Source organism: Ranitomeya imitator, chromosome 4 (genome assembly GCF_032444005.1).
Source record: "Ranitomeya imitator isolate aRanImi1 chromosome 4, aRanImi1.pri, whole genome shotgun sequence".
Taxonomy (NCBI): domain Eukaryota; kingdom Metazoa; phylum Chordata; class Amphibia; order Anura; family Dendrobatidae; genus Ranitomeya; species Ranitomeya imitator.
In genome coordinates this window covers 215,126,242-215,152,677 of record NC_091285.1, presented here as the reverse complement: position 1 = coordinate 215,152,677, position 26,436 = coordinate 215,126,242, and the positions used below count along the sequence as shown (strand labels likewise).

Sequence of the window (26,436 nt, the reverse complement as noted above, 5' to 3'; positions counted from 1 at the left end):
AATAAAAATATATATATATATATATGTATATATATATATATAACAAAGAAATAATGTACTTTTACTAGAATGTAATCACTGCAAGCTTGCCAAATGTTAATTATGAAAATTAACTATAGTAGTGTTAACTTATGCACCTTTATATTAGAATGATTTAAAAAATGTCATAAAGCATTAAGGCAAGTTTCTTCCAAAAAGTGTGCTGTGCCTGTCAGCAGATTGTATGAGCTATTACTGTCCTATTCACTAACAGATCTTGCTGTTTGAAGGTTTGTAAGGCCGGTTTCACACATCAGTGGCTCCGGTACGTGAGGTGACAGTTTCCTCACGTACCGGAAACACTGACTCACATAGACACATTAAAATCAATGCACATGTCAGCGTGTTTTCACGGACCGTGTGTCCGTTTGAAAAACACGGAGACATGTCAGTGTTCGTGGGAGCGCACGGATCACACGGACCCATTAAAGTCAATGGGTCCGTGTAAAACACGTATCGCACATGGATGCTGTCCGTGTACAGTCTGTGTGCTGTGCAGGAGACAGCGCTACAGTAAGCGCTGTCCCCCCAGCTTGTGGTGCTGAAGCCCCATTCATTTCTTCTGTCCAGCAGCGTTTGCTGGAGCAAAGGAATGAAAAATCTTTTTTTTTTTTGCGGTGTAAATAATGTTCCTTGTAACCAACCCCCTCGCACCCCTTCCCACCCCCTGTGCGCCCGCCCGCTGGCATTAAAATACTTACCCAGCTCCCTCGATGCTTCCTCTCAGCGTCGCAGCTCTTCCTGTATGAGCGGTCACGTGGGAGGTGGAGCCGCATATTCATCACTGTAATAAGCGGCACCACGTGGCCGCTCATACAGGACAAGCTGCGACGCTGAGAGGAAGCATCGAGAGAGCTGGGTAAGTATTTTAATGCCAGCGGGCGGGCGCACAGGGGGTGGGAGGGGTGAGATTACCGGGAACTTTATTTTAACAACAAAAAAAATAAAAAAACAATGATTTTTCATTCCTTCTCTCCAGCGAACCTGCTGGGAAGAAGGAATGAATTCCGGATTCAGCACCCAAAGCAGGAGACAGCGCTTACTGTAGCGCTGTCTCCTGCACGGTCCGTGTGGTACCCAGTCGGCACACGGGCGGCATACGGCTGCCGCACGTGTGCCACACTGATGTGCCACGTGAGCACACGGACACACGGACACGGTACCGGAATTATCTGGACGTGTGGGACAGGCCTAACAGAGTGAAAATATGTCACCCTGTGATCAATGCCTTTGCTTTAAAAAACTACTTAATATTGTTGCAAGAACTGCATGAGAGATGGCTTTCTCTGCTGAGCAGCAATACGAGATAGGACACATGGACAATTCTAGCATTGTTGTATAAAGTAAACCTGGTTTGAGATGCCAATGAAAAGACAAAATGCATGCCTTACCTTTAGGGACATTTGTAATATTGGTGTCTGCAATTCGGAGGTAGGATAGTTTCTTCATTCCTAGAAAAGCTCCTTTTTCAATCCCAGAACTTTCAATTGGATTTGTGCCTAGTTCTGCAAAATGGACATAGCAATCAAATCTCAGAAAGCAGCATACAGCAACAATATACAATATCATTTTGTAGATGTATGGCATTTTTATTCTGAAACTCAATACACTTCATGCAAAAATCAACCCCTTAATCCCATATGATGTACTTTCCCGTCGAGGTGACCTGGGACCTAATTCCCAGTGATGGGATAGTACGTCATATGCGATCGGCCATGCTCACGGGGGGAGCGCGGGCGATCACCGCCGGAGGTCAGCTGACTATTGCAGCTGACATCCGGCACTATGTGCCAGGAGCAGTCACGGACCGCTCCTGGCACATTAACCCCAGGCACACTGCGATCAAAAATGATCGCAATGTTCTGGCGGTATAGGGAAGCATCACGCAGGGAGGGGGCTCCCTGCGTGCTTCCCTGAGACCCTTGGAGCAACGCGATGTGATCGTGTTGCTCAGAGGGTCTCTTACCTCCTCCTCCCTGTAGGCCAGGATCCAATATGGCCGCGGGGCTGCTTCCGGGTCCTGCAGAGAGGTGGCTTGCAAGCGCCTGCTCAGAGCAAGGGCTTGCAAGCGCCCCTGCAGTGCCTGTCAGATCAGCAATCTGACCCTATAACATGATGCCCCATCCCCCCCGGGGCAATGTTACAAAGTAAAAAAAATATTTACACATGTAAAAAAAAAAAAATTCCTAAATAAAGAAAAAAATATATATATTGTTCCCATAAATTAATTTCTTTATCTAAAAAAACAAACAAAAACAATAAAAGTATTTAGTATCGCCGCATCCGTAATGACCTGACCTATAAAACAGTACCACTAGTTAACCCCTTCAGTGATCACCGTAAAAAAAAGAGGCACAAAACAACGCATTATTATCATACCGCCGAACAAAAAGTGGAATAACACGCGATCAAAAAGACGGGTATAAATAACCATGGTACTGCTGAAAATGTCATCTTGTCCTGCAAAAAAACTAGCCACCATAAAGCATCATCAGCCAAAAATAAAAAAAAGTAAAAGGAACAGTGGTCAGAATGGTAAAAATTGCCCCGTTCATTAAAGTGCAAACCACCCTTGGGGGTTAAGGGGTTAAAGACCTGACATAAAATATAGTGATAGACAGAATCCCTGACTTGTGTTGCACTTGTTAAAATTTCTTTCTTTACTCTACAGACAAAATGTGAAGGCTGCAGCTGATCAGTAGCTGCCGAGAGACTACACCGGTCATGCCTTCCTCATCCTCCCAAGATGTCGGTGCCAGGTGACTTGAGGGGAACACAGTAGCAAATGCAAAGAGGCAACAACGGTCTAGGAGGCGAGTCTAGGTGGGCCCATTAAGCTTAAATTTAAAAGTAGAAAACCCCTTTAAACATTGGAAACAATTGTGGTTAGTATCTTCTAATTTTAGCAGATTAATTTCAAATTTTACTTTAAAATATGTAAATCTAGACTTTGCATGTTACGTCAAATGGCTTATAAATAACAATAGATTGTTTCAACATAGCCACCAAAGAGAAGGTCAGTGTTTTTTACTTACGTTTTTATTATCCCTATGTTGCTTAGCACTGGTTGAGTTCACAAATATTTTAGTAAGAATTATTTTTGCTAAACAGTCTGTTTTATATTAAAAAACACAGACGGCTTATTGCAGTAGAGATGAGCGGATTGATTAGTGGGACTCAGGTCCAGCGTCCAGGTCAGTGGTACCTGGTGGCCAGATGGGAAGCCAGCAAATCTCTTACCATTTGGACATCACCAGCTTGCTTTTGATTAGGCGTGACTGGCATGATATCATCAATGCAATGTGATGCACAGATGACACTGCATAAACCCTGACAGATCGAATGGAGCACCTGGACACCAAAAGGGAAGAGATTAGCTGACCACCTGTTTAGTCGCCAGGAACCACTGACCTGGATGCTGGATCGGAGTTCCGCAAATCAATCCTCTTATCTGTACTAGCTACAACTTTTACTATAATATTCCATATGTTTTGGAACATAAAGTAAAAATCTTCTTAAAATGTATGTGCATTTTATAATCTGAGGGCTGCTTCTATTGTTCCACATCATTCTTACTAGTCAGTGAAAGAACTGCTCTTTCTCCCCCTGACTGACATTGATCTGCCGGTCAGTGCAGAGTATTATAGAAAGCTACTAAGACTTGCACAAATGCTTCCTGAGTAGCTGAATGACTTGACTAGCTGGAAGACCTTTCTGGTCATATGATCAGGAACTTCATCATGTAGTAATGTATAGAGCTGTGTGTATGTTGAAGATTTGTCTGTGTACATACAGTAGCAGAGCTAGATATGTATATGTAGCAGAACTGTGTGTGGACATAGCAGTGCTGTATATTTATGCAGCAGAGCTGTACATGTACAGTGGGGCAAAAAAGTATTTAGTCAGTCAGCAATAGTGCAAGTTCCACCACTTAAAAAGACGTCTGTAATTTACATCATAGGTAGACCTCAACTATGGGAGACAAACTGAGAAAAAAAAATCCAGAAAATCACATTGTCTGTTTTTTTATCATTTTTTTTTGCATATTATGGTGGAAAATAAGTATTTGGTCAGAAACAAACAATCAAGATTTCTGGCTCTCACAGACCTGTAACTTCTTCTTTAAGAGTCTCCTCTTTCCTCCACTCATTACCTGTAGTAATGGCACCTGTTTAAAGTTGTTATCAGTATAAAAAGACACCCTCAAACAGTCTGACTCCAAACTCCACTATGGTGAAGACCAAAGAGCTGTCAAAGGACACCAGAAACAAAATTGTAGCCCTGCACCAGGCTGGGAAGACTGAATCTGCAATAGCCAACCAGCTTGGAGTGAAGAAATCAACAGTGGGAGCAATAATTAGAAAATGGAAGACATACAAGACCACTGATAATCTCCCTCGATCTGGGGCTCCACGCAAAATCCCACCCCGTGGGGTCAGAATGATCACAAGAACGGTGAGCAAAAATCCCAGAACCATGCGGGGGGACCTAGTGAATGAACTGCAGAGAGCTGGAACCAATGTAACAAGGCCTACCATAAGTAACACACTACGCCACCATGGACTCAGATCCTGCAGTGCCAGACGTGTCCCACTGCTTAAGCCAGTACATGCCCGGGCCCGTCTGAAGTTTGCTAGAGAGCATTTGGATGATCCAGAGGAGTTTTGGGAGAATGTCCTATGGTCTGATGAAACCAAAATGGAACTGTTTGGTAGAAACACAACTTGTCGTGTTTGGAGGAAAAAGAATACTGAGTTGCATCCATCAAACACCATACCTACTGTAAAGCATGGTGGTGGAAACATCATGCTTTGGGGCTGTTTCTCTGCAAAGGGGCCAGGACGACTGATCCGGGTACATAAAAGAATGAATGGGGCCATGTATCGTGAGATTTTGAGTGCAAACCTCTTTCCATCAGCAAGGGCATTGAAGATGAAACGTGGCTGGGTCTTTCAACATGACAATGATCCAAAGCACACCGCCAGGGCAACGAAGGAGTGGCTTCGTAAGAAGCATTTCAAGGTCCTGGAGTGGCCTAGCCAGTCTCCAGATCTCAACCCTATAGAAAACCTTTGGAGGGAGTTGAAAGTCCGTGTTGCCAAGCGAAAAGCCAAAAACATCACTGCTCTAGAGGAGATCTGCATGGAGGAATGGGCCAACATACCAACAACAGTGTGTGGCAACCTTGTGAAGACTTACAGAAAACGTTTGACCTCTGTCATTGCCAACAAAGGATATATTACAAAGTATTGAGATGAAATTTTGTTTCTGACCAAATACTTATTTTCCACCATAATATGCAAATAAAATGTTAAAAAAACAGACAATGTGATTTTCTGGATTTTTTTTTCTCAGTTTGTCTCCCATAGTTGAGGTCTACCTATGATGTAAATTACAGACGCCTCTCGTCTTTTTAAGTGATGGAACTTGCACTATTGCTGACTGACTAAATACTTTTTTGCCCTACTGTATGTAGGAGAACTTTGAGTGTATGTAGCATAGCTGCATGTGGAGGTAGCATAGCTGTGTGTTTACACAGCAGAGCTATGTGTATGTATGAGAGCTGTGTCTGTATGTAGCAGAACTGTGTGCGTATGAAAGAGAGCTGTGTGTTTACATGGCAGAGCTATATGTGCAAGTGGGAGAAATGTGTGAGTATATAGTATATCTATATGTGGATGTAGCAGAGCTGTATGTACATGTATGACGGAGAACTGTGTGTCTATGTAGAAGAGTTTGTGGTTGTATGTAAGGCAGCTGAGCTATGTGTGCAAGTAGGAAAGCTGTGTTTATAGCTAAGCTGTATTTGTATGTAGCAGAGCTGTGTGTGTATGTCAGACAGTCTTTTTGTAAGTAGGAGAACTGTTTGTGGATGTAGCAGAGCTGTATGTTCTCACAGCAGAGCTATTTTTATGTAGTAGAGCTGTGTGTATATGTAGCAGAACTGTGTGTATGAAGGAGAGCAGTGTATTTACAGAGCAGAGCTTTACGTATAAGGAGGAGAGCTGTGTGTATGTGGCAGAACTGTGTTTGAGTTTATACTGGATAGCATTGTGGCTATGTAGAACAGTTGTTTGTGTTGGAGAGCTTTGTATATATATATATATATATATATATATCTGAGCCGTGTGTGAATGTAGGAGAGCTGTGTTTATATAACTGTGCAGTGTGTATGTAGGAGAGTTGTGTGGGTATGGCGGAGTGTGTTTCTATGTAGCAGAACTGTGTGTGTGCATGTAGCAGGGCTTTGTATATATGTAAGAGATATTTGTGTATGCATGAAAGTGGTTTCTGTATGTAGAAGAGATGTATGTGTTTGTATGTTGGAAATATGTGTCTATGCTGCAGAGTTGTGTGCATGGAAGATAATTTTGTGTGTATATAGCTGAGATGTGTGTATGTAGGAGAGCTGCGTTTAAATAACTGCACCATGTGTGTATGTAGTAGAACAATGTGGGAATGTTGGAAAGTTTGTTTGTATGTAGGAGACGTGTGTAAGTAGCAGAGCTATGTGTATATGTAGTAGAGCTGTGTGTGGATGTAGGAGCTTTGTGTATGTGTATGTAACACAGTTATTTGTGTACACTGATGAGCAAAGGGGTAACATTGTTTTGAACTTTTGACTTTGAGGCTCCGTATATCACAATACACTACTGTTTTGAATGTAAGACTATGATCATTTTATAGACAATCATCTTGGCTATTTTATAGAAAAAAAATTGATTTGCAACTATTTAGCGTATGATTATGTATGCAGATTCCTGTCATATCACTGCATTGTTACTGTTTTGGTCCTAAAAATCTAAATTTAAATTTTAATTATTTTGTTAATATTTGTAAATCCACATTTGGCTTTCAACACTGCCTGAATCATTCCGGGCATGTTCTCAATCAGATTCAAGCATGTCTCAACTGAAGTCTCATCCGAGGTCTCTTCTACACAATCCCAAAGTTGGTGCATACTGGTTGACTCAACTGGGTATGTACTGTATACAGCTTTTTCTTCAACTATACCCACAAGTGTACAATTGGGTAGAGGTCTAGGGACTATGGAGGCCAATCCAACATCTCTACTTCATTGTCATTGAACCATTTATTTGCAACTCTCGACGTATGCTTCGGATCGTTGTACTGCTGGAACATTCTGTCATCCTTTTTATTCTAATAGTACTTGAGTATACAAAGTAACTCGTCTTGTAGGATACTCACATATAGCATCGATCATGGTCAAGTATCCAACACCTTTGGCTATGAAACAACCCCATATCAGCAGACTTACTCCATTGAACTTGGCAGTTCATTCAATTTCTTGATCTGTTAGTCTCTTTTTCCCTTGTTTCTTCCAGACCCATTTGGACCCATCAGAGCCTCGTCTATTAGTTTTCATGTCATCGCTCCATATCACACATTTACAATTTTCTACTTTCCACTTTTCATACGTTTTTGCAAACTTGAGAAGGCGCGTTTTATGATGGAGCTTCTTCACCTTTTTTCAATCCATCTTTCCAATGTTGTGTAACGTGTCTTGCATGGTGCTTGCATGGATGTCTGCGATCTCACTATTATGAAGCATATGAACCACCTTCACTGCCGTGATTGTATGTAAATTTCTGGTTTCAACTGCAGATGTCCACCTCTTGGATTTTGAAAGGATGGACGGACATTTTGTATTCATCCAAATTTCATTGTACTCACATGATACAGTTTGACAATTTTTGGGCTGATAAACTAATATCGATGAGCTGGATGATGCTATTTCTCTTTCCTCGGGAAATTTTCATCATAGCTGCTCCTCGCTTAGAACCAGTAACTTTTCGCTTGGGAATCAAACTAATGACACTCTGAGCTATTAGAGTGTGAAAACAGATTGTAAATTGTAGCAAACAGGAAGAAAACTATTTTTCCACCACCAAGGAGCAAAACACTAGCAACGCAGTGACATGACAAGAATCTGCATAACTAATCATATGCAAGATAGTTGCAAGTAAAATGTATGTATGAGATAGCCAGGATAATTGTCTATCAAATGATAGTAGTGTAACATTCGAAGCAGTAGTGGATTGTGAGGTAAGGAGCCTAAAAGTCAAAATTTCAAAACATTGCTACCCTTTTGCTCGTCAGTGTATATAGCAGAGTTTTGTATGTATGTAACAGGGCAGTGTTTATGTTGCAAAGCTGTGCATGCATCAGAACTTTGCATGTGTAGGAAAACTTTATATATACAGTACGTAGCAGAGCTCTGTGTATTGGAAGCACAACTGTGTAGATCTGGATGTTTGTAGCAAGTCTCTGCTTTCAGGAGATCTTAGTGTGCATGAAAGAGAGGTGTCTGTATAGGTAGCCGAGCTATGTGTGTATGTAGGAGAGCTGTTTGTATCAGAACTGCATGTATGCATATACATATTTATGTATATGTCTGATTTTTCTCTTTTTAGGTATATTTTTGAGTAAAATATAAATTGTTCTTTTATTCTATAAACTTCTGACAACATGTCTCTGAATTTTCAAGGAATAAATTTGAGAAATGGTCAAAATAAAATAAAACCAATGGTTACAGACCTCAAATAACGCTAAGAAAACAAGTTCATAATCATTTAGAAACAACAATACTAATGTTTCAATTCAGGAAGAATTCAGAAATCAATATTTTGTGGAATAACCGTGATTTTTAATCACAGCTTTCATGGCATGCTTTCCACCAGTCTTTTACACTGCGTCCGGCACAAAAATGTAAGCAGTTCCTCTTTGTTTGATGTCTTGTGACTATCCATCATCCTCTTGATTACATTCCAGAAGTCTTCAATGGGGTACTGGTCTGGAGATTGGGCTGCTCATGACAGGGTTTTGATGTGATGGCCTCTTAATATTTGCCAGAGCTGTAAATTATATATATAGATATATATATCTATATATATAATTGTCTAAGGGTTTTTCCGTCTGTCTGTCTGTCTGTCCTGGAAATCCCACGTCTCTGATTGGTCGAGGCTTGGCGGCCTCAACCAATCAGCAACGGGCACAGCGACGATGATGTCATAATGGTTGCCATGGCGATGATGATGTCATAAAGGTTGCCTCGACCAATCAGCGACGGGCACAGTCTGCAGCGAATTCTGGAATCATCATTGTCCATATACTACGGGGACATGCATATTCTACAATACCCGATGCGTTAGAATCTGGCCACAATCTAATATATATACATATATATATATATATATATATATATATGTATTCAGCTAGCTATAATTAAAGTATAGCACCAGTTTCAAAAAATTGATTTGGAAATCCCTAATAGCCATATTTCATTCACGACAGAACACAGAACACATGTCAGAAATTGAAAGTTAGACATTTCTCAATATTATTTGAAAAAAAGTAACTAATTTAGAAATTTTTGGCATCAAGACATCTCAAAAATGTTGAGACCGGACCATGTCTATCATTCTGTAGCATCAGCTCTTCTTTTTACAGCAGTCTGTAAATTTCTGAGAAGTTAGACCAATTGCTGAAGTTTTGGGAGAAGAACGTTGTCCCATTCTGATATAGGATTTAACAGCTCCACAGTCCTGGGTCTTTGTTACCAGATTGTTCATTTCATTATTTTCCAAATGTTTTCTATTGGTGAAAGATCTGGATTGCAGGCAGCCAAGTTCATTAGCCAACCTTTTCCGCAATGCCAATGCTGTTGTGATGGATCCTGTGTATGGTTTACCATTATTTTGCTTATATGTGAAAGGCCTTTCCTAAAATAGATATTGTCTGGATGGGAGGATATTTTGTGCTAAAACCTCTAAATTTTGCTCAGCATTAATAGTGCATTTCAAGTTGTGTAAAATGAAAACCAACACAGAATTCCAAAAAAATACAGGAAGTGCAGAAACACGAAAGATATAATCTTAGGTTATCAAAAATGAGAGGGTGAGGTGAGCACACAACAGAAAAAGAGTGAATATACAATGAACTATAAAAGAGTATAACAGATGAGTACAAAGCATAAAAAAGTGGTAAAACGGAAAAAACTGCTTACTATGAAAAAATTCTTAATAGAATAATGTATAATGAACTGAGTACCAAGAAAATATCAAAATAGGATATGAAATGGGTAAGCAATCAATATAGCAAATATTGATGATATTAGGTCATGGAAAGTAGACTCCCGCCCCTTGAGAAATGCAATGCCAAAATGCGCGTCGGGGTGGCTGAGTCTATTGTGAGTTTCTGCTACCACTCAGGTATATTAGGATTCCACAGTCCTGTGTTTATGCCTCCATGACACAATATCACCAATATTTGTTATGTTGATTACCTATTTCAAGTTCTATCTTGGTATTATCTTGATACGTGGTTCTTTATACATTATTCTGTTGTGGACATTTTCATAGTGTAGCACTTTTTAACTTATTGTTACCACTTTTTTATATTTTGTAGTTGCATGTTATACTCTTTTATCGTTTATTATATGGGAGCCCTTTTTCTGTTAAATGTTCACCTCACCCCTCATTTTTCATAAATAATGAATATATCCTTTCGTACTTCTGTACTTCCTGACTTTTTATTTATCTTCTTTGTTGGTTTTCTGATTATTTGCCAATAGATGCTCTTACATCAGTCTGGTAAATATATGTACACTCATTATATGTTTTATACATATATTATCTATTTGCATATGATATTCCATTTGTGCATTTCACATTACCTTGTTACATAGTTATTAAGGTTGAAGGAAGACTTTAAGTCCATCTAGTTCAACCCTTAGCCTAACCTAACATGCCCTAACATGTTGATCCAGAGGAAGGCAAAAAAAAACCCATGTGGCAAATAGTAAGATCCGCATTGTGATTGATCCCTCTAAGATGTTTTAACTGCCCATGCCATAGGTACTAATGTAACCTCATACTATCATATAAACAGGTTTTTGTTTGCTGATATCAAGCTGGATGGTCCCTTCTCTTCCATCCATGGTTTCCATAAAAATATTCAAAGTTTGATTAATCTGGCCCCCAAAAAATTTCATTTTGCCCAAATAAGACTCCAACATTTGTGAATTGTGTGGACATGTGACTTATTCTTTGTGTGAGAGTTTTAACTTGCATTTGTGGATTGTAGGTCAATCTGTTTTCACAGACAATAATTTCTAGAAGTACTCCTGAGGTCATGCAGTTATTTTTTCATGACCAAATCATGACTGCTTTTAATGCATTGGTGCATTAGGGTTCATTGATCACAAGCTTTTAACCCCTTCATGACCACAGCTTTTTTCGGTTTTGCATTTTCGTTTTTCGCTCCCCACCTTCCCAGAGCCATAACTTTTTTTTAATTTTTCTGTCAATATGGTCATATGATGGCTTATTTTTTGCAGGACAATTTGTGCTTTTGAACAACATCATTGGTTTTAGCATGTCTTGTACTAGAAAACGGGAAAAAATTCCAAGTGCGATGAAATTGCAAAAAAGTTCAATCCCACACTGTTTTTTTGTTTGTTTTTTTTGCTAGCTTCACTAAATGCTAAAACTTACCAGCCATTATGATTCTCCAGGTCATTATGAGTTCATAGATACCAAACATGTCTAGTTTTTTTTATATAAGTGGTAAAAAAATTCCAAACTTTGCTTAAAAAAATAATTGCGCAATTTCCGGTACCCATAGCGTCTACATTTTTCGTGATCTCAAGTTGGGTGAAGACTTATTTTTTGCATGCCAAGTTGATGTTTTTAATGATACAATTTTGGTGCAGATACGTTCTTCTGGTCGCCCATTATTGCATTTTTAATGCAAAGCCGCAGCGACCAAAAAAATGTAATTCTGGCGTTTCTAATGTTTTTTTCGCTACGTCGTTTAGCGATCAGGATAATCCTTTTTTTATTGATAGATCGGGCGATTCTGAACGCGGCGATACCAAATATGTGTAGGTTTGATTTTTTTATTGTTTTATTTTGAATGGAGCGAAAGAGGGGTGATTTAAACTTTTATTTATTTTTTTTTCATATTTTTTAAAACATTTTTTTTTATTTTTGCCATGCTCCAATAGCCTCCATGGAAGGCTAGAAGCTGGCATAGCCTGATCAGCTCTGCTACATAGGGGTGATGCTCAGATTGCTCTTATGTAGTAGATTTACTGCATTACACAGGGTGGTGCTCACAGCAATCTGGCATCAACAACCATAAAGGTCTTCAATATCTTCAAGATCTTCACGTCCGAGGTCAGAAAGGGGTTAATATAGACCATTGTCCCTTGTGTATAGGGATTTATCTAGAATCTCTGAATCTTTTGATGACATTATATACTGTAGATGGTGGAATACTTAATGTCTTTGTGATTGAAAATGTGAAACATTTTCCTGAAATATTTGTACAATTTTCAGATGCAGATATTCCAGATTGGTGAACCTCTGAACATCTTTACGTCTGAGAGACTCTGCCTCTCTAACATGTTTTTTCTATACAGTCATGTGACTTAGTTGAAAATTGGTACTCCATCTGTTTTTTATTAGTATCACTTACTTTTCTTGCTTTTTGTTAACCCTGTCCCAATTTTTTTGAGATGTAATGTAATGAAATTTTTTGAGGCAAACTGTCATCAATATTTAAATTGGTTAATTTCTTAAATGAAATAAAAAAAGTGTCTATCTTTTCACTTCTGATATGTGCTCTGCGTTCTTTTGTGAATAAAATAAAGCTATAAGAGATTTCAAAATCACATTTTTGTTTTCTTTACATTGATATATTTATATTGGATAGATAGACAGACAGACAGACAGACAGACAGTATAAAAAAAGATGAAGACAGCACTCCTTTTTTAGAAAAAATATAGTGGTTTAATAGCCCATAGGGGCCTCTGCAACGTTCCGGGTCAAAGTGGGAGCCTTTCTCAAGCTTGAAAAAGGCTCACACTTTGACCCACAAAGTTGCAAATGCCCTATGGGCTATAAAACCACTATATTTTTTATTTCTAAAAAAGGAATGCTGACTTCATCTTTTTATACTAGATTGAGGATTGGTCTATGCCTGTAAGGGTTGGCACCTACTTCCTATGCACTGCTTGCTGGTGCTGCTTTTCTATTTTTCTTAGATAGATAGATAGATAGATAGATAGATAGATAGATAGATAGATAGATAGATAGATAGATAGATAGATAGAATGGAATGGATAGAAAGATAGATATTCATCATCTTCCATACATTTTACACAGCCTTACAACTTTTTTGATTTGGAGTTGTAACTGTGGTACATCATAAGGGATCTCAACCGACATTGTCAACAATTAATAACTTACCAATAACAATCATGTTGTTCAGTCCATCAAAAACAGACTTCTTCACTTTGGTTACCATATTTTCATGCACACGCAGCTCTTGAAGTGACTTGGGCATGTTGGTAGGAAGTTCCTTCAGATTATTTTTTGATAGGTAGAGTCGTTCCAGCTTTGTGAGTGGTGCAAAAGCTCCAGTACTGATTGATTTAATTTTATTGTTAACCAGGATTAATGCCTATAAGCAAAATGTGATATCAATTTTATTATACGGTGAATACAATGTTTAGTTAACACACAATTTGTTGAACCAATTTTATCAAGATTATTATGTCATGCATCGCGACAAACTGAACCAGTGGTTCAAGAGTTTTTCAAAAAGATTTGTGCTGCCCTAGTTCAAGGTCATCCGCCCACAGTTTTTCTATACAAAAAAGTGAAACTCATATTATATAGAGTAATTTGATCTATTTCAAGTGTTTATTTCTGTTAATGTTGATGATTATGGCTAACAGCCAATAAAAATCCAAAAGTCATTATCTCTTGAAAAGGTTCCTTAGTCTGTTTCAGTAGGCTCCGCAATCATGGGGATGACTGCTGACTTGACAGATGTCATTAACACACTCCACAAGGAGGGAAAGTCACAAAAGTTCATTGCTAAAGTAGATGGCTGTTCACAGAGTGCTGTATCAAAGCATACCAATGGAAATTTGAGTGGAAGGAAAAAGTATGGTAGAAAAAGGTGCACAAGCAACCAGGATAACCACAGCCATGAAGATACAGGAAAGAATTAATTCTCACCGCCACACAATAAGAGAAAAAAGAATGGATCTACCTGTGGAAATACATTTTTGTCTCCCAAATCATAACATTACGGACATGAAATTACTTGTGTTAAAAGGAAGCTTCAAATCTCAGAGAGACAGAAGAGTCTGGGAATATAAACTGATGACGACCTTTGACACTCTCACTGCAGGAATGAATGTGTCGCATGGATTTATGTCTTTTTACATCAACTATGGAACTTGCCCCTCAGACTATGAGGGGTCATCACAACAGAACCAGACCCCAATAAAACAATCCTTATCTAAGAACTGGTTCAATATTTATGGACATAACTGTTTATCACTGATGGTAATTCTGCTTCATGTCACCTGTCTTATCCATGGTTTTTTTTTCTATGCTATGTTTTGCAAAAATATGTGATTCTTCAGAATTTATTTTAGTCTTTCCCTGATGAAGAGACTTGAGTAGCCTCAAAAGCTTGCAATTTGTTACCATCTTTTCAGTTAGCCATTAAAAGGTATCAACCACTGAGGACTCTCAATTCTAAATATTTTTCACAGCCATGAAAGGATTTTTAAGAAAAGGTTGTCCAAACAATTGGGGGAGATTCACAAGGGGTGGACTGCTGTTAGAGTCATTGCTTCAAGAGCCACCACACACAGACGTATTCTGGACATGGGCTCCAAGTGTCGCATTCCTTGTGTCAAGCCATTCATGACCAATAGACAACGCCATAAGCATCTTACCTGGGCCAAGGAGAAAAAGAACTGGACTGTTGCTCAGTGGTCCATGGTGTTGTTTTCAAATTGTGACGCTAAAGCGTGGAAAAAGTGGACCCTCTGGACCACGGCAATGAACCCGTCACGAACGAGCTGACCAGATGGATCACCCCTATACAGGGAGAGTTAGGGGCAGGCCCATGAGGGACTATCGCCACGGGAGCTGGGGGGCCAGGACGGAAAAGAAGGAACACTAGGCTGACGGGAGTGACAGTGGTTAGGACCCAATAGGAAACACAGGAGATGCAAGGACACAGAGACTGGCAGGAGTACCACAGAGACGCAGGAGCTGACAGGTAAACCACAGGGATTCAGGACTCAGCAGAATACTGCGGACGTAGGGGCTGGCAGGAACAAGGCAGGAACACAGGAACGGACGGGGTACTGAAGAGATGGAGAGACTGGCAGGAACAAGGCAGGAACACAAGAACGGATGGGGTGCTGGAGAAACGGAGAAAGAAACCAAATGTCAGAGAGCACAAAAAATGCACAGAGACCATGGGCAGCCTAGGGCAATAGAATACACAAACGACCATAGGCACAGGAGAGAGGAAGAGGCGGGTATATATAGCAGCGCTGCGCATTACCTCCGAGTGAGAGTCCTCCAGAATGATAGAGAGGACAGAGCAGGAAGCGCAGGAGGACGCGGCGAGCGGCGGCGGCTGCAGCGGCGTGACACAAATGAAAGTAAATTTAGCGTTTCATTTAGAAATTAAGGTCTCAGAGTCTGGAGGAAGAGTGGAGATGCACACAATTCAAGCTGAGGTCTAGTGTGAAGTTTCCACAATCAGTGATGGTTTGGGTAGACATCTCTGGTGTAGGTCCACTCTGTTTTATCAAGACCAAAATCAGTGCAGCTGTCTACCAGGAAATTTTAGAGCACTTCATGCTTCTATTTGCCCACAATCTTTTTGGATATGGAAATTTCATTCTCCAGCAGGATTTGGCACCTGTAAACACACTGCCAAAAGTACCAATACCTGGTTTAAAAATTACAGTATCAATGTGCTTGATTGGCCAGCAAACTCGCCTAACCTTAACTCCATAGAGAATCTATGGGGTATTATCAAGAGGAAGATGAGAGACACCAGACTCAACAATGCAGAGCTTAACCCCTTAACCCCCAAAGGTGGTTTGCAAGTTAATGACCGGAAGACACAAAAGAGAATGGTAAAACCAAAAACACTCAGTTTGAAAAAATGTTTGCAGTAATCCGCAAGTGCTAGTAAAAGATGTAAATAACAGGGTATTTGGTTGATACGTTTTTTGCAAAAAATGTATACTAAGCTGCTCTACCAATCAACAGGTAGCCCATGTGTTCCTGTTTCCATAATTGTTCTCTTGTGTCTACAAGACTGGGGAGTTCCACCACTCCTCTTGGGCTAGCTGCACAAAAGCTGTTCTACCCTGTATGCACACATGGATTTTTCCTCTCTGAACCCTGTTCACACAGGTAATGTACAGATGATCAGGTTTTTAAATACATCAGATAGGGATTGCATACATTAGTTAGGACTGCTCTGATATGGGTATACCGTTAAGATTGGTAGAGCAGCTTAGTATACATTTTTTGCAAAAAACGTATCAACCAAATACCCTGTTATTTACATCTTTTACTAGCACTTGCGGATTACTGCAAACATTTTTTCAAACTGAGTGTTTTTGGTTTTACCATTCTCTTTTGTGTCTTCAGGTTTCTTGGTGGTGTGTGAACATGTTCTTACAGACTTGTTCTCTGTGCAGGTAGCCCATGTGTTCCTGTTTCCATAATTGTTCTCTTGTGTCTACAAGACTGGGGAGTTCCACCACTCCTCTTGGGCTAGCTGCACAAAAGCTGTTCTACCCTGTATGCACACATGGATTTTTCCTCTCTGAACCCTGTTCACACAGGTAATGTACAGATGATCAGGTTTTTAAATACATCAGATAGGGATTGCATACATTAGTTAGGACTGCTCTGATATGGGTATACCGTGAAGATTGGTAGAGCAGCTTAGTATACATTTTTTGCAAAAAACGTATCAACCAAATACCCTGTTATTTACATCTTTTACTAGCACTTGCGGATTACTGCAAACATTTTTTCAAACTGAGTGTTTTTGGTTTTACCATTCTCTTTTGTGTCTTCAGGTTTCTTGGTGGTGTGTGAACATGTTCTTACAGACTTGTTCTCTGTGCAGGTAGCCCATGTGTTCCTGTTTCCATAATTGTTCTCTTGTGTCTACAAGACTGGGGAGTTCCACCACTCCTCTTGGGCTAGCTGCACAAAAGCTGTTCTACCCTGTATGCACACATGGATTTTTCCTCTCTGAACCCTGTTCACACAGGTAATGTACAGATGATCAGGTTTTTAAATACATCAGATAGGGATTGCATACATTAGTTAGGACTGCTCTGATATGGGTATACCGTGAAGATTGGTAGAGCAGCTTAGTATACATTTTTTGCAAAAAACGTATCAACCAAATACCCTGTTATTTACATCTTTTACTAGCACTTGCGGATTACTGCAAACATTTTTTCAAACTGAGTGTTTTTGGTTTTACCATTCTCTTTTGTGTCTTCAGGTTTCTTGGTGGTGTGTGAACATGTTCTTACAGACTTGTTCTCTGTGCAGGTAGCCCATGTGTTCCTGTTTCAAGTTAATGACCGGGCCAATTTTTACAATTCTGACCATTGTCCATTTATGAGGTTATAACTCTAGAACGCTTCAACGGATCCTGGTGATTCTGACACTGTTTTCTCGTTACATATTGTACTTCATGATAGTGGTAACATTTCTTTTATATCACCTGCGTTTATTTGTGAAAAAAATGGAAATTTGGCGAAACTTTTGAAAATTTCACAATTTTCCAACTTTGAATTTTTATGCCTTAAATCACAGAGATCTATCACACAAAATACTTAATAATTAACATTTCCCACATGTTTACTTTACATCAGCACAATTTTGGGACCAAATTTTTTTTGTTAGGGAGTTATAAGGGTTAAAATTGACCAGCAATTTCTCATTTTTACAACACTATTTTTTTAGGGACCACATCACATTTGAAGTCACTTTGAGTGGTCAATATGATAGAAAATATCCAAGTGTGACACCATTCTAAAAACTGGACCCCTCAAGGTGCTAAAAACCACATTAAAGAAGTTTATTAACCCTTCAGGTGTTTCACATGAATTTTTGGAATATTTTAAAAAACATGAACATTTAACTTTTTTTTACAAAAAATTTACTTCAGCTCCAATTTGTTTTATTTTACCAAGGGTAACAGGAGAATTTGGACCCCAAAAGTTGTTGTGCAATTTTTCCTGAGTATGCTGATACCCCATATGTGGGGGCAAACCACTGTTTGGATGCATGGCAGAGCTCAGAAGGGAAGGAGCCCCGTTTGGAATGCAGACTTGGATGGATTGGTCTGCAAGCATTGCGTTGCATTTGCAGAGCCCCTCATGTACCTAAACAGTAGAAAACTCCAACAAGTGACCCTATATTGGAATCTAGACCCCCCAAGGAACTTATCTAGATGTGTTGTGAGAACTTTGAACCCCCAAGTGTTTCACTACAGTTTGCAAAGCAGAGCCGTGAAAATAAAAAATCTTTTTTTTCCACAAAAATTGTTTTTTAGCCCCCGCTTTTGTATTTTCCCAAGGGTAGCAGGAGAAATTGGACCCCAAAAGTTGTTGTCCAATTGGTCCTGAGTATGCTGATACTCCATATGTTGGGGTAAACCCCTGTTTGGGCGCACGAAAGAGCTCGGAATGGAAGGAGCACTGTTTTACTTTTTCAACGCAGAATTGGCTGGAATTGAGATCGGATGCCATGTTGCATTTGGAGAGCCTCTGATGTGCCTAAACAGTGGAAACCCCCGTATTCTAACTGAAACCCTAACCCAAACACACCCCTAACCCTAATCCCAACCCTAACCATAACCCTAACCCAAACATGCCCTTAACCTTAATCCCAACCACACCCCTAATCCCAACACACCCGTTACCCCACACACCCCTATCCCTAATCCCAACCCTAACCACACCCTAAACTCCAACACAACCCTAACCCTAATCCCAACCATAACCCGAACCACACCCCTAACCCTAATCCCAACCCTAATTCCAACCTTAAATGTAATCTAAACCCTAACTTTAGCCCCAACCCTAACCATAACTTTAGCCCCAACCACAACCCTAACTTCAGGCCCAACACTAACTTTAGCCCCAACCCTAACCCTAACTTTAGCCCCAACTCTAACTGTAGTCCCAACCCTAACTTTAGCCTCAACCCTAACCCTAACTTTAGCTCCAACCCAAACCCTAACTTTAGCCCCAACCCTAACCCTAACTGTAGCCCCAACCCTAACTGTAGCCCCAACCCCAAATGCAGCCCTAACCCTAACTTTAGCCCCAAACCTAACTTAAGCCCCAACCCTAACTTTAGCCTCAACCCTAACCCTAACTTTAGCTCCAACCCAAACCCTAACTTTAGCCCCAACCCTAACCCTAACTGTAGCCCCAACCCTAACTGTAGCACCAACCCTAAATGCAGCCCTAACCCTAACTTTAGCCCCAACCCTAACTTTAGCCCCAACCTGACTCTAACTTTAGCCCCAACCCTAACCCTAACTTTAGTCCCAACCTAACCCTAACTTTAGCCCCAACCCTAACCCTAGTGGGAAAATGGAAATAAATACATTTTTTAAAATTTTATTATTTTTCCCTAAGTAAGGGGGTGATGAAGGGGGGTTTGATTTACTTTAATAGCATTTTTTTAGCGGATTTTTATGATTGGCAGCCGTCACACACTAAAAGACGTTTTTTATTGCAAAAAATAGTTTTTGCGTCTTCATATTTTGAGAGCTATAATTTTTCCATAGTTTGGTCCACAGGGTCATGTGAGGTCTTGTTTTTTGTGGGATGAGTTGACGTTTTTATTCATACCATTTTCGGGCATGTGACTTTTTTGTTCACTTTTTATTCCGATTTTTGCGTCTTCATATTTTGAGAGCTATAATTTTTCCATAGTTTGGTCCACAGGGTCATGTGAGGTCTTGTTTTTTGTGGGATGAGTTGACGTTTTTATTCATACCATTTTCGGGCATGTGACTTTTTTGTTCACTTTTTATTCCGATTTTTGTGAGGCAGAATGACCAAAAACCAGCTATTCATGAATTTCTTTTGGGGGAGCGTTCCACGTTTGGTAAAATTGATAAAGCAGTTTTATTCTTCGGGTCAGTATGATTACAGCGATCCCTCACTTATATAATTTTTTTATGTTTTGGTGCTTTTATACGATAAAAACTATTTTATAGAAAAAATAATTATTTTTGCATTGCTTTATTCTGAGGACTATAACTTTTTTATTTTTTCGCTGATGATGCTGTATAGTTGCTCGCTTTTTGCGGGACAAGATGACGTTTTCAGCTATACCATGGTTATTTATATCCGTTTTTTTGATCGCGCGTTATTCCACTTTTTGTTCGGTGGTATGATAATAAAGCGTTGTTTTTTGCCTCGCTTTTTTTACGGTGTTCACTGAAGGGGTTAACTAGTGGGACAGTTTTATAGGTTGGGTCATTACGGATGCGGCAGTACTAAATATGTGTACTTTTATAGTTTTTTATTTAGATAAAGAAATGTATTTATTGGTACAATATTTTTTTTTCTTTATTTAAGAATTTTCTTCTTATTTTTTTTTTTTTACACATGTAAATATATATTTTTTTAACTTTTTTACTTTGTCCCAGGGGGGACATCATACTATAGTGTCAGATTGCTGATCTGACACTTTACAAACCAGTGTGTCAAATCTGCGAGAAGGAGGTAGGTTAACCTCGGAGCAACGCGATGTCTCAGGGTATAGCTTGGACACCGCGTCCTACGGCCACACAGCAAGGGCCGCTTCTCTGCATACACTCCCTGCATGGAGCAAGGATATGCCACAATAACTGTCTAATATTGTAGGCCTCCCATATATATCACCCACAAAACGTAACTAATGAAGGTCAAACTTTGTGACCGAAACGTTTTTGTTGCTGTAAAATAAAACTACTTGCATACAAATTGAGTGCCAGGTTTTGTTATATACTACTAAGGTGTTGGAACCTACCTGGGCACCACATCCTAAGGTTGTGCACATGTTTACCCACTACTGGGAATTAAGTCCCAGGTCAACTTGATGGGATAGTACGTCATATGGGATAAAGGGGTTAAGGCTGCTATTAAAGCAACTTGGGTACCCATAACACCTCAGCAGTGCCACAGGCTGATTGCCTCCATGCCACGCCGCATTGATGCAGTAATTGATGCAAAAGGAAACCCTGACTTAGGCTGCCGTCACACTAGCAGTATTTGGTCAGTATTTTACATCAGTATTCCTCAGCCAAAACCAGGAGTGGAACAAATAGAGAAAAAGTATAATAGAAACAACTGCACCACTTCTGCATTTATCGCTCACTCCTGGTTTTGGCTGAGAAATACTGATGTAAAATACTGACCAAATACTGCTAGTGTGACGGCAGCCTAAGAATTGAGTGCGTTTACTGAACATACATTTCAGTAGGCCAACATTTCGGATTTGAAAATCATTTTTCAAGCTGGTATTACACAGTATTCTAATTTACTGAGATAATGACTTTTGGGTTTTCATTGGCTGTAAGCAATAATCATCAACATTAGCAGAAATAAACACTTGAAATAGATAATTCTGTTTGTGATGACTCTATATAATCAATGAGTTTCAGATTTAGTATTGAAGAACTGAAATAAATAAACTTTTTGTTGATATTTTAATTTTGTGAGAAACACCTGTTTGTAGTGGCTACATCATTAGAAATCAAATAAAAATATATGGGCAGTGATGGATAAATTATACTTAACATTAGAGAAGAGTGGATCGTTTGAAATTCAAATTCGCTGTTTGAGCTGAATTTTCTCTGAAAATTCGATTTACCACAAATAAATTTGTGCCTATCTTAAAGGGGTTGTCCACTACTAGGACAACCGCTTTATGATCAAAATGTTTGGCCTAGGGTTGAGCGAAACGGGTCGGCCATTTTCAGAAGTCGCCGACTTTTGGAAAAGTCGAGTTTCATGAAACCCGACCCGACCCCTGTGTGGGGTCGGCCATGAGGTTGGCGATCTTCTGAATCTGGTATCGGAATTCCAATACCGAGTTCCGATATGTTTGCAATATCGGAAATCGGTATCGGAATCCATATTTAAGTGTAAAATAAAGAATTAAAATAAAAAAATATTGATATACTCACCCTCTGATGCGCCCTGGTACTAACCGGAAACCTTCCTTCCTTAGAATCAGCGTGTGAAGGACCTTAGATGACGTCGCGGCTTGTGATTGGTCGCGCGACCGCCCATGTGACCGCTCACGCGACCAATCACAAGCCGCGACGTCACCGAAGGTCTTTCATGCGCTGATTCTTAGGAAGGAAGGCTGCCGGAAAGAAGCAGGGCACGTCCGAGGGTGAGTATACACCTAATAGGAATATACTCACCCTCGGACGCGCCCTGCTTCTTTCCGGCAGCCTTCCTTCCTAAGAATCAGCGCTTGAAAGACCTTCGGTGATGTCGCGGCTTGTGATTGGTCGCGTGAGCGGTCACATGGGCGGTCGCGCGACCAATCACAAGCCGCGACGACATCTGAGGTCCTTCACGCGCTGATTCTAAGGAAGGAAGGCTGCCGGTTAGTACCAGGGCGCCTCAGAGGGTAAGTATAGCAATATTTTTTATTTTAATTCTTTATTTTACACTTAAATATGGATCCCAGGGCCTGAAGGAGAGTTTCCTCTCCTTCAGACCCTGGGAACCATAGTATCCCATTGCACTGCATTGGGTTTTGTGTTTCGGCCGACCCCGACCCCGACTTTTCTATAGGATCGGCCGATTTCACTCGACCCGACTTTTGAGAAAGTCGGGTTTCGTGAAACCCGACCCGATCCTATAAAAGTAAAAGTCGCTCAACCCTAGTCATAAGTAAAGAAATATATTTTTAAAAAAATCCTAAAAGTTCAAATCACCCTCTTTATCCCTCATTGAAAGGTATGATACACATACACATTTGTGGCATCACCGCATTCAGAAAATCTATAAAAATATGAAAGCCATTAACCCGAAAAAAAAGAACAAATTTAAGTTTTTTTGGTCGCAGCAATTCTACATAAAAGGCTGTAACAAGCGATTAAAGCGTCACATCTATCCCTAAATGGTACTAATAAAAATTACGTCTTGCACTGCGAAAAATAAGCTATCAAACAGCTCCATCCAAAAAATAAAAATTTGTTTGGTATTGCCCTAATCATGTTGATGAGGAGAATTATACTGTATTTTTACCACAAAATGTACACCGTAAAAATATTTCCCAAAAAACAACGTGAAAATTGCATTTTTACACAATTTCAATGCACTTGGAATTTTTTTCCCATTTTCCAGTACACTATGTGGAAAAATGAATAGTTTCATTCACAAGAACCACCTGTCCTGCAAAAAACAAGCCCTCATATGTGAATGTGGACAGAAAAATAAAAGCGTTATGGCTCTGGGAAGAATTGACGGAAATTGACCTTGGCCTGAGGGGGTTAATAGTAATATTTCAATATTACATGGCTGTTGCTATAAATGCTTCTTTTGGCTGAAATGTTTTCTGGCAATTTATTTATTTTCGAAGTTTAACAGATGTTTCTTGTAACCACTATTAACAAAGACATTCTTGCGAAATCCATTTTTGGCCATTATTTTGAACACTGCTGGGTTTGGAATCAACTCTTGGAGATGACCTCTAAGAGTTATCTATCTAAAAACAAATATTAAGTAAAGAATAGACATTTTAGCACAATTCACAATTCAACAATTTTCTGGAGCAGATTAGTTTCTTTATGGTTACGTTCTCACATACTAAACCCATGGCAAATCATGATGTCTGTGTCCTAGAATTGTTTTTTTATCAAAATAAAGATGTTCATTTAAAGTCAGTGGATTGAAACAGTTACATTAAGACCTGTAAAGTATGAGAAGATATTATTGATCTTTTAGGCACATAAAGTGAAAGTCTTTAGACCTCAATGTTATGCCGAGGCTTACGGGTTTGATAGGTGTGAGCAATGGTCACGGCCCGAGTCAAGACATCATGACTTCACAGCATATACCTTGACCTTTGCAGGCACATGCCTTGAAGCCTCTACTTATTGTGAGAATGTCGGGGATTTCAGCATGGCCGATGGTGATCCAAAGATGCAAAAAGTACTGGTCAGGTGGTGGTGAAGATCATAGAGGCTGGAGAGATGAGCGGTGAAGTGATAATAAGTATTAGTTTAATTTTTTCATATTACCTTTATTATGCCCTAGGGCCTGGAGAGACAGAGCATAATAAATTTACAGAGAATAACTTCTCCATGAATCACATTTCTCAGGAAAATCCATGCAAACAGGCAAACTTGAATTTTGTCTGATTCAATCATCTGTAATCTCTATGATATCATGAAAAATAAAACAAAATGTGTGCAAATGTGCAAACAATAGTGCAAATACCCTTTAATTTTTAGTAATGTGATGTTGGATGTAGCCCTTGGGGCCATCTTGTCCTACACTACTGGTGATAATAATCATTTCAAGGGAATGTAATTGAGTTTCTCCCTTCAAAATGGTGCATTTATTTATTTATTTATTTATTTATTTATTTATTTTGTATTAGATTTTTCCTTTTGCCATAGCTAATGCAATTATAATATTTACTGAACAACTTGGAAAGTTCCAGAATATCTTACATGAAGGTTTTTCAGATTCTTGAAGTCATCATCCTTTATTTCAGCTATCTTGTTGTTCTGTAAGTCAAGTAATGTTGTGTCTGCAGGAATATTTTTGGGCACTTGTTCTAGACCTGAAAAAAATATGGTTGATTAAAAGCTGTATTTGTATATTTAAGCAAGCACATTTCTATGCATAAGAAATGCAACGTTCAACAATGATGATATTCAACCCCAAAAAAATCATATTCAGAACTGTAGTCAGTGGAAAGGATCCAGTTCATGAAAATGTAATTGATCATTTGAATATTGGATAATTTCTTAATATTGACCTATTATATACTTATAATAATGCCAACTTATATAATGCAAAAAAATGCAGTTTAACCAAATGTCAATCACAGTCATTTCTTCAGACATAATCATATTTAGTAATTTATTAAGATACATTAGAGCAGTTAAAGGATTTCTCTCCATTCAGAAAATTCTGTTCCCTGGCACAGTTTATAAAATAAATTAAAATAAATAGTTAAAGGAGTTGGCTTTATTTACCGTCCCCAGGTCCAGTGTTGAGTGTCCGCTGCCACTCCCTGTGTCTGGTATTGTCTGTGGAGCAGATGCCCTGTCTACAGTGCTGTAGCCAATCAGTGCACCCAACAGCTCTGCCCGTGCAGAAGGAATACCCTACTCAGTAGGGTTGAGCGAAACGGGTCGAACATTTTCAAAAGTCGCCGACTTTTGGCTAAGTCGGGGTTTCATGAAACCCGATCCGACCCCTGTGCGGGGTCGGCCATGCGGTACGCGACTTTCGCGCCAAAGTCGCGTTTCAATGACGCGAAAAGCGCCATTTCTCAGCCAATGAAGGTAAACGCAGAGTGTGGGCAGCGTGATGACATAGGTCCTGGTCCCCACCATCTTAGAGAAGGGCATTGCAGTGATTGGCTTGCTGTCTGCGACGTCACAGGGGCTATAAAGAGGCGTTCCCGCCGACCGCCATCTTACTGCTGCTGATCTGAGCTTAGGGAGAGGTTGCTGCCGCTTTGTCAGAAGCAGGGATAGCGTTAGGCAGGGTCCATTAACCACAAAACCGCTTGTGCTGCAGCGATTTGCACTGTCCAACACCACCCTCGGTGTGCAGGGACAGTGGAAGTTTTTTTTTTTTTTTTTTTCCCCTCAGCGCTGTAGCTCATTGGGCTGCCCTAGAAGGCTCCCTGATAGCTGCATTGCTGTGTGTACGCCGCTGTGCAAACCAACTGCTTTTTTCAAAGCACAAATCCTCTTGTTCCTTCCTTTCTGCACAGCTATCTTTTTTGTTTGTCCACACTTTTTATTTCATTTGTGCATCAGTCCACTCCTTATTGCTGCCTGCCATACCTGGCTGAGATTACTGCAGGCAGGGAGATAGTAGCTGCCTGCCATACCTGGCTGAGATTACTGCAGGCAGGGAGATAGTAATTGTAGGACATTCCCTGTTTTTTTTTTTTTTTTTTTTTTGGTGGGAGATTAAGATTGGCAATTTGGCATTTCTGCTAGAGTGCCATCCCTGTGTGTGCCATCTCTCTCACATAGTGGGCCATAGAAAGCCTTTTCATTTTTCTGTATTTTTTTTTGTGGGGTGTATAAATTCTCCCTGATAAAAATACAGTGGGAGATTAATATTGGCCTTTGGGCTTGTGTGCCAGTCCTGAGTGTGCCATCTCTCTCACAAATAGTGGGCCATAGAAAGCCTATTTATTTTTTTTTTTGGTTTTATAAATTCTCCCTGAAAAAAAGGGAGATTAATATTGGCCTCTGGGCTTGTGTGCCAGTCCTGAGCGTGCCATCTGTGCCAG

General features: G+C 39.8%; 1 protein-coding gene across 1 annotated transcript in view; it reads right to left on the bottom strand.

Annotated features, from left to right (window-relative positions):
- The window catches only part of DCN (decorin), a 223,667-nt gene that overhangs the window by 125,068 nt on the left and 72,163 nt on the right, over positions 1 to 26,436 (bottom strand). The window contains exons 3-5 of the mRNA XM_069764368.1: positions 24,626 to 24,738; positions 13,315 to 13,528; positions 1,431 to 1,544 (exon numbers count right to left, since the gene is read on the bottom strand). Of these exons, the coding sequence (XP_069620469.1) occupies positions 1,431 to 1,544; positions 13,315 to 13,528; positions 24,626 to 24,738 (441 nt within the window). The remainder of the gene's footprint in view (positions 1 to 1,430; positions 1,545 to 13,314; positions 13,529 to 24,625; positions 24,739 to 26,436) is intronic.